The following is a 15,926-nucleotide window of genomic DNA, read 5'->3' as shown; positions in this document are numbered from 1 at the left end:
TTTAATAAGGAGAATTTCAAGAAAAAGATATAACAGTGTGAGTGTCTGTAAAAACAGTAAAAACACACTGGAGAGAAAAACACACAGTGAAACATTACCAGTCATGGATTGGCCTCCTCAGAGCACAGACCTCAACATTAAGAATGACTTCTTGTCAGCAACCCTTCCACAGTGGATGGATCAACTGAAGGGCTAGATGGATCTGTCATGTCCTGTTAATACTGTTCATCATCTGTAGATATATTTTTTAGGCTTGCCACTTCTTCCTTTATTCTCTACTTGTCCAGTTTCCTCAAAATACAGCGGCTTGCAAAAGTATTCGGCCCCCTTGAACTTTTCCACATTTTGTCACATTACAGCCACAAACATGAATCAATGTTATTGGACTTCCAGGTGAAAGACCAACACAAAGTGGTGCACACGTGAGAAGTGGAACGAAAATCATACATGATTCCAAACATTTTATACAAATAAATAACTGCAAAGTGGGGTGTGCGTATTTATTCAGCGCCCTGAGTCAATACTTTGTAGAACCAGCTTTTGCTGCAGTTCCAGCTGCCAGTCTTTTAGGGTCTGTCTCTACCAGCTTTGCACATCTACAGACTGAAATCTTTGCTCATTCTTCTTTGCAAAACAGCTCCAGCTCAGTCAGATTAGATGGGCAGCGTTTATGAACAGCAGTTTTCACATCTTGCCACAGATTCTCGATTGGATTTAGACAGCAGACAGGTCAGGGATAAAGTTACTGAGACATTTAAAGCAGGCTTAGGCTACACAAAGATTTCCCAAGCCTTGAACATCCACGGAGCTCTGTTCAAGCCATCATTCAGAAAGGGAAGGAGTACGGCACAACTGTAAACCTACCAAGACAAGGCCGTCCACCTAAACTCACAGGCCGAACAAGGAGAGCGCTGATCAGAAATGCAGCCAAGAGGCCCATGGTGACTCTGGACGAGCTGCAGAGATCTACAGCTCAGGTGGGGGGATCTGTCCACAGGACAACTATTAGTCGTGCACTGCACAAAGTTGGCCTTTATGGAAGAGCAGCAAGAAGAAAGCCACTGTTAACAGAAAACCATAAGAAGTCCCGTTTGCAGTTTGCCACAAGCCATGTGGGGACACAGCAACCATGTGGGGACACAGCAACCATGTGGGGGACACAGCAACCATGTGGGGACACAGCAACCATGTGGGGACACAGCAAACATGTGGGGACACAGCAACCATGTGGAAGAAGCTGCTCTGGTCAGATGAGACCAACATGCAAAACACTATGTGTGGAAACTAACACTGCACATCACTCTGAACCATCCCCACTGTCAGATATGGTGGTGGCAGCATCATGCTCTGGGGGGGGCTTCTCTTCAGCAGGGACAGGGAAGCTGGTCAGAGTTGATGGGAAGATGGATGGAGCCAAATACAGGACAGTCTTGGAAGAAAACCTCTTGGAGTCTGCAAAAGACTTGAGACTGGGGCGGAGGTTCAGCTTCCAGCAGGACAACGACCCTAAACATAAAGCCAGGGCAACAATGGGACGGTTTAAAACCAAACATATCCATGTGTTAGAGCGGCCCAGTCAAAGTCCAGATCTAAATCCAATCCAGAATCTGTGGCAAGATGTGAAAACTGCTGTTCACAAACGCTGCCCATCTAATCTGACTGAGCTTTCACCTGGAATTCCAATAAAACTGATTCATGTTTGTGGCTGTAATGTGACAAAATGTGGGAAAGTTCAAGGGGGCCCAATACTTTTGCAAGCCGCTGTATTTTAAGAACACACTGCACACCATGCCCAAATATGCCAAGTTCTCTTTGGAAATTACCTTCTTGGTACACAAATACAATTTCATGCCTGTCAAACTGTGCTATCTTGGGTCTTTGATAAATTGCCTGTTATGTCTAAACAGAGCACTGGTCCATCTTTTTATTTTTTGCTTTTTTTAAGCTTGAATGATTCATAGGTGAGTGTTAAATAACTAAACTGAATTGAAAATGAGCAAAAAGGCAGCCAGAAAAACTTTGAAAGACTTTCAGAAAGTCCAGAGAATTATTGCTCAGGACTGCTTTAAAAATTAAGACAGTGTGGCTCTTTGAAAGGAGAAATGTAAACAAAGGGTGGCTCAAGACGTTTGCAGATAAGTCGGATTATGACTTTAAAGAGTCAAACTATAGTTTAACCCTGTAAAGCCTGAACCATGAAATAATAATCCCAGAAAATTCAAATCTTTCAAAACTGTGTTTGAGCACGTAAAAAAGAGAAATTGATTTTGATATACTTTTTACCATTTTTGCGACATTTGGTATTTGTGCAATTTATCATTTTAAAAATATATTGTGGGATTTATTCAGATTTTTCAAGAGAAAAAAATAATGCAAACATCTCAAAAACCCATGTATAAAACATGATACACTTGGTGTTAATGATACAGGAAAGTTATCATTTAAATGGACTTTCAGAATTTGCTAGTTAATTTTTTGAAGAAGAAGAAAAAAACCACAGTAACTGCAACCAAGATCTGCTTGAAATAAGAAAAATCTGAACCCCAAACAAGTATTAGAGTTGGGAAGGTGTCTAACTTTATTTTTTCCACTAAGCAACAAAAATAAATCTTGCCAACGCAACACAGTACTATTTATCTGGTCTAATAATACTGTATAGTCATCTCGCTGAGTTCTGAGCTTTTTAACTGTCTTTGCCTGAAATCCCTTTCAAAATAAAAGTCCACAAAGCTATTGTTAAGACCTTTTATTTCATCAATTTGAAAGAGACAAGTAAAAACAGTGTACAAAGTTTATATTATTGTTTACTAAAGCTGGTGTCCTCAGTCTCAGGAATACAGGAGGGCAGGTACAAAAAAAGAAAAAAAAATTGAAATTAAAAACGAAAGTACAAAATGAATTTCCCTATTTTCAGAAGGTGACAGCAAAGGGCGCGTGCATAGGAAAAAGTAAGATTCAAAAACCGAACAAAAGGTCTGCAAACGATTGAAGAGAAAACATAAAAACCATTACATTCAATAATGTATTATGCACTTTGAAGGAAAAAAAAAAAAGATTATCTGTCATCTTAAATATACTGAGGTGCTTTCGGAAACTGAGCATGCTTTTAAAAGAAGCCTGAGCCTTCTTTAAAAAGGAAGAAAAACAAAAACCAGACAAGCAAATCTGGTTTTATTTGCATTCACAAACATTTGAATCCATATTATAAAAAGAAGCAAATTTATTCTTTTCCGACCTTAAAGTACAAGTAAGAGTCCAAACGTAATCATTTGGGGGCAGAAAAAGTGCATGTCATTGGCACAGTACAACTTATTATAATCAATGCTGGTCTCATAAATAACTCAGAAGCTTGTGAAGGGATATAAGACCCCGAAAGGGGCGAATCAAAGATGACGGATCCCCTGAAGCCCTGTTTGTTTGCAAAGTATTCCTAAAAGACGTGTATTATGTTAAAGTGACCTCACTGAGGCTGCAGCGAATGCACTGGGTGGGGAAAACACCCAGTAGTGTACTGTACATGAAGGAAAAACCCAGAGGAGAGGATCAGAGATTCTGAGGAGGGTCGAAGCCAAGCGAGCCTCACCAGAGGGAAACCAGGTGATGTTTGTGGCACAGCGTGGAGATAAAAAGGCATCAGGAACTATAAGCACTTACTTCAGGAGGAGGCTGCAGAGGCTATTTATTACCCTGAACAGGTAACCGGGGGTCTCCTCAATGACTCTGGTGTGCAAACAGCTACCAAAATAAGAAGAAAAAAGAAGGATTCACTGCAGGCCAGTTTGTGCCTTAATGATTAATCGCGCTGCATTCTTTGCACATTTGCCTTTCCTCGCATCAGACTGCTTTTCACAATCCGTTCACCAGACTTACCATGATGTGGCGTGACAGTACAACACACTGACAAGAGTTGGTTTGTCAGCAGTAGGAAAGTGTTAAAGATCTTTTCCACATGATGGCATTTCAGTCTTAGGAGAATTAGCCATGTGTTACACACAAGTATGCAAGGATATTAACTTTATTTAATATGGTACATTCACTTATGAAGCAAAAAAAAGTCTGAATGGACTAAAACATGGATTGATCACCCACTCAAACAATACTCTCTTCCCACATGATGTATTTGGTCCACAGTATGCCCATTTTCTAACTGACATGGTTATGGTGACATCAAATTGTGTTTAAAAAAAAAAAAATCTGATTTACAGCAGTAGCGCAAGTTGTGCATAGCTACATCTCCCCATTCATTACGGTGTATGGTTTCCTGCTCAGTATAGTAATAAACAACCAGGAAATGAACAGTAGTGTTATCTCCGTGGTCAGTCTTCAAAGGCCACACAGGTATGTCGTCTCGGATTTCCTTCTTCCTGGGAAAAGTAATTTGGAGATGGCGACTGTTGCATCCAAAGACAGCTTCTGCAGACGATTGTTGGGAGGACGAGGGTTTGGGCCCCCGGTCTTCTGAGAGTGCAGTCAGGTGGGGAGAAGCGAGATGGTCGGACCGGAGGAATGGTTGAAAGTCGTTTAGGCCGTCCCACTGGCAGAGTAGGAGAATTGGGGAAAGTGGGGTCTCCGTTCACTGTCAAAGGACTCCATGCTGTCATCTGTGAATGAAGGGAGAAATAAATGGTCACTTTCTTTCAGGAGAAAATATATATATGAAAGCTTACCAACTAGTACTTTCAATATCTAACAATACAATACATCCATTTTTTAAAATAACTGCCTGTCCATGTCAGGGTAATGGAGGCGTGTAAATTATACCAGCTCTGAAAAACATTTTCTACAGATATTCAAACGTCATTTTTTAGTAAGGACAGCAGAATGGACCAGTGGTTAGCTGTTGTCTCACAGCGAGAAGGTCCTGGATTCAAATCCACCAACAGGCTGGGCCCTCTCTGTGTGGAGTTTGCATGGGCCCTCTCGTGCAAAAACACGCACGGGTTGAATAATTCTAGGGTCCATAGGTATGAATAAAACTCTGACAGCGAGTCAACCTATCCAGAGTATACCACACCTTTTGCCCTATGGTATATGCACATTTCTCACCTTCATTTCTTGTTTATGTTTCAATAAATAAAATGTATGCATTTCATTTTTCCAGTATCATAGCTAGGAACCCATAATCACTCCATTGCCATCAATATACTAGCTGTCAGAAGTGCATCTGAGAATTTCATGAGGCACAACGCTGTGTTTTAATGGCCCCGACTCTCCAGGAGAGGGCAGGCTGCTCTCGAGGGAGCTAGTTATGCCTGCAGGAAGGTTTCTGCACTCACATTTATGAGCCCTCCACCACTAAATGAAGCATTAGCACATGGATAGAGTACAAGACTCTGTACAGAGGGAAAAACCTCTGTGGGTGAATGACTTCCAACTCTTCAAAAAAATACAAGTATAACCTTTTTAAACAGGTGAAGGAAGCAGATATCTGCTTTCATCTTTATCAATTTAAAAGTCATAATTGGTACCAAAGTCAAACGAGGAGGTCAGGCTCAAATGCAAGGTCACACAAGTGCACAGTAAATGAACAGATTTGATTTAATCATATTTCACAGTAGAAAAGTCTGTATGGGTGCCCAGAGTGTGCGTGTTTAACGCTACCTTGTCCCGGTGGCGTAATCGTGATGGTTTGTGCTGTGAACTCCTCATCGAAATATCTCGTGTCCGTCTCCGATGTAACTTGGGGCTTAAATGGTGGGACCAGCTGTTGTGGAGGAGAAGACACACAAAAGAATCAGTACATTAGAGCCTTCAATCAGTTTGGTACCATTTGCCAGTCTGATGACAATCCATGTCATGCCTAAATGGGTGGCGTCACTTTATTGACTTTCGAGATAGCAATAGCTGACCAAGTTTGGTGTTCTTACAGAGACGACAGTCAGAGGAAGCTTTACAGAAACACACCTTCTTCTCATAAACATCTTGCCATTCAATGCTGGCAAAGAACTTGTGCTGCATGATTTCCTTGGCGTCATCAGGTCCTCCACCTAACCTGCAAACAAGTACAAACAGATCAAACCCAGATGCATGATGACAACATTAATTATGTAGATAATTCCAACCTTTTTATATCATAGTAGGAACGCACATTTCCTTGCACAAACTCTAAATAGAAAGGTTGTCACCTTTGCTTTGGGTCTTTCTTCAGAAGACCAGAGAGCAGGGAGCGTGCTTCGAGGCCGAGGGTCCGGGGGAAGCGGATGTCTTCCATGAGGATTTGCTCAAATAGCTTCTCGTGGTCTTGGTTGTAGAAAGGCAGTCTGCCACACATCATCTCGTACATCACCACACCCAGACCCCACCAGTCCACAGCACGGCCATAGTCATTGTCTTCCAACACCTGTGTTGGGGAGAAAGGTGAGCAAGATTTTATTTCATTCTTCGGATGTTCGAGTCATTTTAACTTCCTGTCGCAGATTTATGATGTGCTATTATCTTCGAAGTAGTCCTTACACTTCTGCTGATTGACAACTAATCAACCATAACTGGGTTAGGCATCAAAGGCTGTGAGAACTGCAGCTTTGTAAACCAAATACAATTACTGTAAGTAACTGGGCTGCCCCCGTACACCAACTCACTCCCACCCAACAAAAATCACCTGCTTTTCCCCCTGGTCTGGGCTTCTGAGGCAGCCCCAGCCAACACTGACTCACATCTCACATTAGGAGCAAGGATAGAGTTTCCCCCAGAGCCCTGCATATTTAATCACCACAGGGCCTTCCACACATACAGATCAGCAAGCAGCAGAGGTGTGGGTCGCTTATGTGTGGCACCAAACAGACAAGGGTCTTACAAACAAACCACTTCAATGAGCGCAGCCAGAGTCTCAGAAAGAGAAATATTTAGTATTAGTCTTTCCATAAAGTGACTTTCTTGACAGTTCTTAATGAGACAAACTCCTCCAGTGTTGTGCTTAGTGAACAGCAAAACCTGTTGCATGACTAATGTGCTGCTGAGCGGAGTTGTTCCAAGGTCTCCGGGGACATGTACTGGATTCTACCTCACCAGGCGGATGTTGAAGGTGAAATCGAGACAAGGAGAACAGTCTGTTCTCTTAAACCTTCAGCAGTGTGATGCTAGGTAATTCCCACCCAAGAATAGAATCTTAAGTAAAAAGATGAGTGGATTAATAGAATTGGATATGGACGCAACGTGTTGGACACAGAGGGTCCTGGAAAACAGATGGACGCATGTGTCCGTAAAAGGAACAAAACTACTTTGTATGTGCACGCGCAAGCCGAGTGCACGTGTCTGTGGGCAAACAGCCGGGTGCTGCGGTGAGCGGCGATCATCGAAGAGGACGGCTATGAGGACAGGGGCAGTAACGTGAAGCCGGTGCGGGGCTAGGATTACTGGGCCGTCTCTATTTCCAGCGCTGCTGTCGTGTGATTCACACCGTGCGACAGCTGGGCCTGCAGCTGCCCCATATATGTAGAAGAGCACCACAGCTGTGAAGCTGCCAGGAGCGCAGGAGCCAAGCTCATCCCTCATATACGTAACCAGGACTGTTTGCCTGCCTGCACCCCAGCCCCAAACTAATACTGTTACACTTCCCCAAAGGAGCAGAGATAGTGAGGAGAGAGAGGATAAGAAGCACACACTGCTGCTGCTTCGGAGCTCTGCTCTGTATTCTGCACTTTTTCTGCTCAAAGCCATTAATTTTTTAAAGTGGTGACTCCAGATCAGTGTCAGTGGCTAGATTCAATCTGTTTACATTTTTCTTTGTAGCAGTTCCCTAAAAGCCAAATCCCTTGGCCAATAATAGTTTTCTATTACTTAATAAAAAGTGACTGAATGAGACTTCCCTACTCCTCACTGAAGAGAGAAACCGATCAGGCTTTTGCAGATCGGGTCTGTCCTCCCTCTCCACCCCCTGCTCTGGGTGGAATATTCCCAGACGTTACAGCATTCCTGTGCAGCACACACAACAAGGTCATTGTTTACTGCAGAACAACCTGTAACACTGCCTGGCCCGCACTCCGCAGAGACGCTTGCCAGCGACCCCGTTGCCATGGCAACGCCCCCTGATGTCTCTCTGCTCTTGGTTGCCGAGGTTGGAGCTGTCATGGGCTATGCAACTCGGTGGTGGAGCGAAGTGGGTTAGGTTGAGGTTGGAACGGGCAGAAGTAATGTATGGAAAACGCACTTAAAGCTCAGACTGTTACCTGGTGCTGATGATTAGATGGCAGTTCCATCTGATTCGACAAGCAGCACAGGTACACGTTCCCGAGAGGCGCCCTGAAGCACTCTGTAATAGTGTCCTCACACCAGCTCTGAGTCAGCCCAGGTCAGGTGAGGCACCCCAGGCAGCATCGGGGGCTGTGGCTCCCTTGGTGCCACGCAACAGCTGTAGCCAATGTGGTCTGTCTGTCTTCTCTTTTCAGAGTGCGGAAGCTCACGTTTCCTGAAATGCTGCCAGCCAATTACCCTTCCTCCTCCCCCAACCAGAAAACTCCAAATGCAGACTAAAAACAACGATACAGCAACTGTGTCAACATGGACGCCTTCGCCTGGAAAACTTTTTTTCCTCTTCTCCTTAATGGCAGCAGGCAAGGGGCTCATGCAAACACACATGTACTTAGTGACAGCAACCCACCCAACCACCACAAACATTCACAATGAATTCTCGTGTTACACAACCCACTCCAACACTTGTCATACCTGCACGCAACAAGGGTAGCCACACCCCTTGCCATATAACATGAGAGCAGGCTGCCCTACCCTGAGCACACGGCATACTCATTAACACAACCTTAACTGGAGATTAGAAAGGCATTTCAGGATAACAGCCCTTTTCGTCTACTAATGTTCAACACCACACACACCATTCCTTTCTCTACAAATGTCACATGCACCACGACTAGCATTCAATCCTGGGCTCCAGCTCAATCAAATACAAACATTTTGTTTTTATTTGCTTTAAAGCAAGGTAGAGAGCTCTTGGCTCAGCACATCTGAAAAATATCACCAATATACACATATTTAAAATTAAAACAGAAACTTGAATAAAAGACCAAAGAAAACCAAGAAATGCAGATTCCTTCCTGTTCTTTCAGTTAGTGAAAGAACAGCTGGACGAGTAAATTAGTCACCAAATGTCAACCCAAGTGAACACCATTAGACGATGTGTTCACCACCATCCAACACACACCAGATTTCAAAGCTGTTTGCAGCTCTAAAGTGGCCTGACACCAAATTATTGCTTCAGCTTCCTTTAATTTGTCACTGATCTATAGAGAACTACAGAAAGTGGGCTTTTCTGCACACACTAAGGTCACTTAAAGTCACCTGCAGGCTGAACCACTGTTGTGTTTTTACCTCAGGTGCGAGGTACTCTGGAGTCCCACAGAAGGTTTTCATAGTGGCGCCATCTTTGATCCCCTCCTTACACAGGCCGAAATCTGTGATCTTTATGTGTCCGTCTTTGTCCAGCATAAGATTTTCCAGCTGAGAAAAATTAAAATTATTAAATGATCAAACATATATTTATCTATCAGAAACAAGTCTTTTACAGGAATTTGTGGAAAAATAAAACATCAACTGGTGTCTGTAATTAATTAACTGAAAACTATTTAGTCATTAAACACCTTAGGTTGGAAGTAACTGCGTGTCATCCAAATAAGGCATCTCACGTGGAAGTAAATTACCAATTGCAACATTCACGGCCTTCTTCCTCCCCACTTCTTAGTCATTTGTGCTTTGTGGTGACATGTGATGTAACTGATGGCTTACAAGAACGTTTTTCCAGGTCAACCACGTGTGAGGGAAAGCAAAATAAATAAATTGATCTCTACACTTTAAATGTTCTTTTCTCAGTTCGATACATAAATATTGTGAAAATGCTCATAAAAAGCGTGAATATGGAAAGGTACCTGGTGATACACACACACAGGTAAACCTGACTGAAAAACATGCACTATGCAGTGTCATGACTTGAGGTTACATGGCCTTTTAATATCAGCATGTCCTCACCCTCCCCTCGCTGTCTCTCTCCCTCAGTTAAAGTCACCTGGCAGCTGTAGCTCACACGTGGCCAGCAGCGCCCGGCCAGAGTCAGCACATCCTCCAATCCTGCTACCCTGGCATTTTCAGGAGAACCCTAGCAGGCTGGGAGCCTGGCTCGTAAACCCAAGGGAGAGAGGGAGGAAAGGGAGGGGGGGAGGTAGGGAGTGCTATGCTGACCTGGCTGGTATAGTTTTATCAGCTGGAAGTATTAGGGCTCAGAAGCTCACTGCAACTGATAACCTCCCCAAAGCCTTCTTAAACTCAAACATGCCTTATCAATTTGCAGCATCCCTCTCCGATGTCATCTTCCCTCGCACACTTCTCTTTAGCTTTTAAACTCAAATGCAAAACAAGAAGCAGTTGGAAATCTCAAACTTCTTCATTCTGAGAAGATGTGTGGCTTTTTCCCCTCCATTAAAGAAAACAGCTAACACAAAGAATGACGTCAATCTCACACACAGAGCGGTGATATCACCCACTGAGAACTTTGTGTGTACTATAATGACTGGTTGGTGGTGATCTGTTCAAAGGGGCCGTGGTAGTTATTTCTGTCTGGCTGCAGCAATGTACGGGCCGGACTTCCATCCAGCTGCAGTGAGGTCTGGAGTTTGATCTGGGGGAGGCAGATCAATAAGGCCTGGCCACTGCTCTAGATGGAGACAGATCCTATTTATATCCTGCCACGGGGAGGGAGAAAGAAAGTGAAGGGGAGGAGGGTGGAGAAAGGGAGGCTGACTACTAGGATGATAGGAAGCGAGGACACATTTCCCCGCCTACCTTGAGATCCCGATAAACCACGTTTCTTTCAGCATGCAGGTAGTCCAAAGCAGACACTATCTCTGCGCCGTAGAACCGCGCACGCTCCTCTGAAAACACCCGGTCTCTTGAAAGATGGAAGAAAAGCTGAGGGGATGTGGGAGAGAGTGACAGGGACGCAGAGGACAAATAAGAGTGTTTTTCAGTCAAGAAGGAAGTGAGAAATGAACACACTCAACATCCAAAGTATTTACAGATGCACATTTAGCGATGATTAAACTAGTTTACCTCACCACCGTTTGCATACTCCATGACAAAGCACAGGCGGTCATGTGTTTGGAAGGAGTATTTCAGTCCCTGCAGATCAAAAAACAAAAACCTCAAAGCAGAACTTCATGTTTCAAACCAAGTCAAGCGGAAGCTGGCATTTAAACAGCTAATGGTAACATGAAATATCACAATACATGTTGCGGCTTTAGCTACATTTTCGAACATTTCGAAAGAAGAGGAGGAAAACCACAGCACAGACGATGTGTTGCCTTCACCCACCACTTAGATCTAAAATTTGGTACGAGCTTATCATTACAACCCACCTCAAAGCAAGGGTTAACTGATTAAAAAAAAAACCCCACTCAACTCTAGCCTTTGTAAGCACAGCACTTCAAAACATTCCTGACAAAAACTGCCTCTTTTTTCTGAATGGATGCTTCTGGGTTAGACTGAAGAGGTCTGAGGATCTGTGCGAGTTAAAATAAGGTTTGGGTATATGGAGGAGCTCCTTACTGTCAAGAACGGATGCTTTGAATTCTGGAGGACTCTGTTCTCTGTGAGTGTGTGCGCCACTTCATCCTGGAGACAAGAAAGAAAAAAAAAAAGACAGCATTTGTGCAACTCTCTCAATCACTATTTAGGTATCAGGCATTGGTTTCCCCCAGACTCCCAGACTTCACTTGCTCATTGGCAGCCACTCACTTTTGCTACGATCACCTCCTTCTTTAGGATCTTCATGGCATAGTAGCGTCCTGTGGCCTTCTCCTTTACCAGAATAACTTTGCCAAAAGTGCCTTTTCCCAGGAGTTTGAGGTATTCAAAGTCATGCATAGTCTGCAAGGCAATGGGGGAGAATACAGCATCTGGTTACAAACAGGAGCATTAACGAACTCAGACTCTAAACAGGACACGCAATCCCACTGACAACAACGCTGAAGCATTTAAGCCACCATCTCACCCACAGAGCAATTTCCACTCCTCTAATGGTTTGACCTATATATGTGGTTGTGTCTCAGTTAACCTTTGACCCCCAGCTCTGGAGAGAATGTTGAAAATGGTTGTGCGGGGGACATCTAATCCAGTGACATTGGACCTTTAAGTCATGACACATGTGGGGGGAGGGGGGCATGTGTGAAACCTAGTGGGCATGCTATCTGGTGCCAAGCCACCCACAACTGATGTTGGGCCGAAGCTGTGCAAGTACAAATAAGCTGGGGAGGGTGAAGGAGGAGTAACTGTCAAATGAGGAGGGGACAAAAAAAAAAAAAAGCTGTACTAACAGCGAGGAGCAATCTAGACATTTATGAGGACATAACCGAACAAAGATACATGGAGTGTAAATGAGCTCGTACCACTTTGAGTCTGGGTTTGGTCAGGTAGACCTCCATGTCCATGGGGTCTGGGGAGGAGTCCATCATCTCCTCCTCCTGTTTCTGTAGGCCTTCAGCCACTGCCTGGATGGCTTTGGTCCATTCTTCCCTGAGGTAGACACAAGCAGCAGAGATTACAGCAGTCCATTTGCCACCAAGCAACCCCAGCAGCCCAATCATGTAATCGTCTTCTTATCAACAGGAAGGCAATTTCAAGTGTGCCCTCTGCCAAGAGCCAGTGCACAGGGTGAAGGTGTATAATGATGATTAAATATGTATGTTGGTTTACGCTTCTGCATGTTAGAAAAACTAAGCTCTTAAACGACTTTGTAGCATTCTGGGCCAAATCTTAGCATGCAGATGATTCGAGCTCAAGTGCTCTGTGAGCAGCGAGGGGTCTGCGTCTCACTTGCCTCTCCTCGGGGGTCTCCACGTGGAAGGTACGCTCGATGACAGTGGTCCACTGCAGGCAGCGGATGATGAATGTGTTGGGCTTGGGCCGTTCCGTCTTCATCAGCTGGCACTCTGACCACAGCCGGGGAGATGGAGACGAAGAGAAGGGCCAGTGTGTAGGAGAGCAGAGGGGAGAGACAGAGCCGCAGTTATAGCCATTTATCTTTATCGCCGTCCTAACAGACAATCTCGGCCAATTTGGAAAAGAACAGGTGCACTTTGGTGGGAGAAAACAACTGATGCTTGAATCGTCAGTCCCTTTAAAAATAAAAATGCTTTGTATTAGTAGTGCTTTAAATCCAGCACATATTCCAATTCATTCCCTAACAGTTGTTCTAAAAAGCAACTCTTTACTAGTCATTTTCAGACTGTGATGAATCTGACAAAACACATGTTAAATTATTGGTCTGAATCATCGAGAAATCCCAAAACCCAAGGTCACATCTTGTTTTCTCAGAGCAGAACCTGAGATGATATCACATTTCCACTAAAATGAAACAGAACTTCAAACCAGGAAATGTTTAACTTGCCACGCTGGCACACACCCGGCTTAATCAGTCTTGTTCTTTAAGAATTTCATATCATGCACATCTTCACACCCTTCTTTTATTGCTTCTGCTGAAATTTTCCCACTTTTGGAGCAAATAATTGTCTTGTAAGCAGTTTGCAAAAACAATTACTCACAACAGTCTAATAACTGAATTTACAAAGCAGAGATTTCCATCTGCAGCTCCTTCGCAGTAACATCTGTTCCCAAATGAAACATGTCAGCAAATATGTCAGAACGTGACACAAAATGGCCTGCGTCTGATGGATGGAGGACTCTGAGTGGACCACCACTGAGATCCAACATGGCTCCATCAGGGTGAATATGTAATCCAGCTGCAGCGGCCCCGTCAGCAACGGCGCACCATGTGTCCTCTGCGGTGGGGTCACAGTGGTGACAAAAGCAAAGCCAGCGCTGATGGAGACAGAACCTCCGAGAGGAGCCCAGATAAATACTTGAAATCAGGCGGCTAATGGCCACGATAACTCAAGAGTGTCGGAGAGGAAACATTTTGTTAAACAAACAGTATGCCGTCTAATTGCTGTGTTCAGTCATCTGCACAGCTTATCGCAGCAACTTTCTCTGATGTGAAGATCGAGTGAGTCGAGCTGCTCTGGGCATTTTTTTGTTTTTGTTATTATCTGTCACAATGCAAACAAAGTTTTGGGGACTGCACAGAGAGAAGAGAGCTGCCATCTGATGCATTAATGTAAGGAGTCAAAACATCTTGCGAGCACGTTCAGTGGCGGAGCTCTTTGCTCGGAGCGGTCCTCCTACTGAAAACCGCGCCGCCGTTCTATTAAGATGACAACACAGCAATTTCTCTTTCTATTCAAAGTCATTTAGAAAGCTGCCAGATGAGTAAACGGAGGGGTTACTTGTTCAAAAAGGTCCTCCACATTTTTCCTTATACACTGCCAAACTGTTATTAACTTCTTTTCAGTGCGAAGAAGTATAAAAAACGTTTTTTTAAATCATGCATGCAAGTTAAGAAGAGCAGCAAACAAAATAGGGGTGAAAACAAGCTGCCAAGAAACAAGGGAAAAAATGTGGTGGTTTCTCTGAAGCAGATACTCACGTGCTACAGAGAAGTTATTTAAGGGGGTTTCCAGCTGGTCAACATCTTGCGGTCGCTCTTTGTAGCCAATGAATGTACCATCACTCTTCAGGAGAAAATACCTTGGCCTCCAGGTCTTGATGTATTCTCCTGATAAGAGAAAAAGATTGAAAAGGAGGTAAAATGAAACAGCATGTGACCAACTGCTTTTTCTTCCCCCCCTCCGGTGTTGTCTGTTCAAACCTTACTTGCTTTTACAGCCTCGAAAGCTGAGGAATAAACACTGACATTGTGAATGCCTCATAACATTTTAGTGATTTCTTTTCATATTAGTTGTCAGCGGTATAACGCATTATTAAATGAGCACTGAAAGCACTAGGGCCTTCTTTTAGCGAGACTCAAAAGTGCTGTTTTTAAAGCAGGAGTCAGGACTCCTTCCCTCCACGTGGTGCATCCTCTTTTTCAACAGTCATTTCCAATGTAGATAGTCACAGGATATTCAAACAAAACAAAAAACCTTGTCCCAACTTGTCCCGAGTTTGAGGATCTAAGTCGACTAATTTCACCAGGAAGGAGACTAGATTTCCCACCCACCCAAATTCCACTGTAGCCATTTTTACACAAGAAATCAAACGAATACGAGGAGAATGAGGAATGGGACATGGTTTCAAGTGGCCTTTTCTCACTTATAGCACACAATGGAGGAATGTAAGCTTCAAACACACTCTTCCCATTGGAAATATTCTTGTTTGAGAGCGTGCAGGATTCACTTGCCCTCTCTGAATTGTGACAGTTAGTTGATGGTGTCATTCTTCCAACAGCACAGCAGGCACGGTAAAAATCTAACGCACGGGTAAAGCACCAATATCATTTTAATCATACAATTAAAATTCTGTAAATCACGTAAGCAAATATCCTCAGGCTTCTTACACTTTCAGCAAAAACTGCCTTTCATTTAAGCAACTTAAAACTGTATTTGCATACATCTTTAACAAGTAGAATTTTTAACTTCACTTTAAAACATTTCAATCTGCAGTCCAGCTTAACATTTCCTACAGTTCTTAACTCTGTAACGGTGGATGCCAACGCTTCAATTTGATTTTCATACAAAACTTTCCACACTCCTCGGTTTTCTAGACAACAGCCTTAAACTCAAGCCAAGCATGTCCATCCCATTCACTTAGACACACTGGCATCACACAAATGAATCTCTTAGGCAGACGAAACTCCATTTATTCCGGTGATGCTTCAGGAAATGTTGCGCCAGATGTTGTGCAGACGGTGAAGATGGGGGGGGGGGAATAAATAAAAAAATAAAATAAAAAGCAATTTATATGAATACATATATGTGAGTGAAACTATTTACATGGTGTAAATCTAAAAAAAAAAAAAAAAAAAAAAAAAAAAAGGACCCTTGAAACAGTTTATTCCTTTATTACTAGCCACTCTAAAGAGTAGCTAATAATAA

General features: G+C 43.5%; 1 protein-coding gene across 2 annotated transcripts in view; it reads right to left on the bottom strand.

The window, feature by feature from the left end:
- Window positions 1-2,741: 2,741 nt before the first annotated feature.
- akt1 (v-akt murine thymoma viral oncogene homolog 1) overlaps window positions 2,742-15,926 on the bottom strand; it is a 32,545-nt gene continuing 19,360 nt past the window's right edge. For both annotated transcript variants that reach the window (XM_005742779.2, XM_005742780.1), the window contains exons 3-14: window positions 14,480-14,608; window positions 12,815-12,926; window positions 12,384-12,510; window positions 11,734-11,865; window positions 11,545-11,610; window positions 11,050-11,118; window positions 10,783-10,908; window positions 9,319-9,447; window positions 6,126-6,340; window positions 5,905-5,992; window positions 5,602-5,704; window positions 2,742-4,601 (exon numbers count right to left, since the gene is read on the bottom strand). In XM_005742779.2, coding sequence (XP_005742836.1) covers window positions 4,522-4,601; window positions 5,602-5,704; window positions 5,905-5,992; window positions 6,126-6,340; window positions 9,319-9,447; window positions 10,783-10,908; window positions 11,050-11,118; window positions 11,545-11,610; window positions 11,734-11,865; window positions 12,384-12,510; window positions 12,815-12,926; window positions 14,480-14,608 — 1,376 coding nt within the window. In that variant the 3' untranslated portion in view covers window positions 2,742-4,521. The remainder of the gene's footprint in view (window positions 4,602-5,601; window positions 5,705-5,904; window positions 5,993-6,125; window positions 6,341-9,318; window positions 9,448-10,782; window positions 10,909-11,049; window positions 11,119-11,544; window positions 11,611-11,733; window positions 11,866-12,383; window positions 12,511-12,814; window positions 12,927-14,479; window positions 14,609-15,926) is intronic.

Source organism: Pundamilia nyererei, unplaced genomic scaffold (assembly GCF_000239375.1).
Source record: "Pundamilia nyererei isolate P.nyererei 1_Seehausen unplaced genomic scaffold, PunNye1.0 scaffold00123, whole genome shotgun sequence".
Taxonomy (NCBI): domain Eukaryota; kingdom Metazoa; phylum Chordata; class Actinopteri; order Cichliformes; family Cichlidae; genus Pundamilia; species Pundamilia nyererei.
This window is presented reverse-complemented; position numbering and strand designations above follow the sequence as displayed.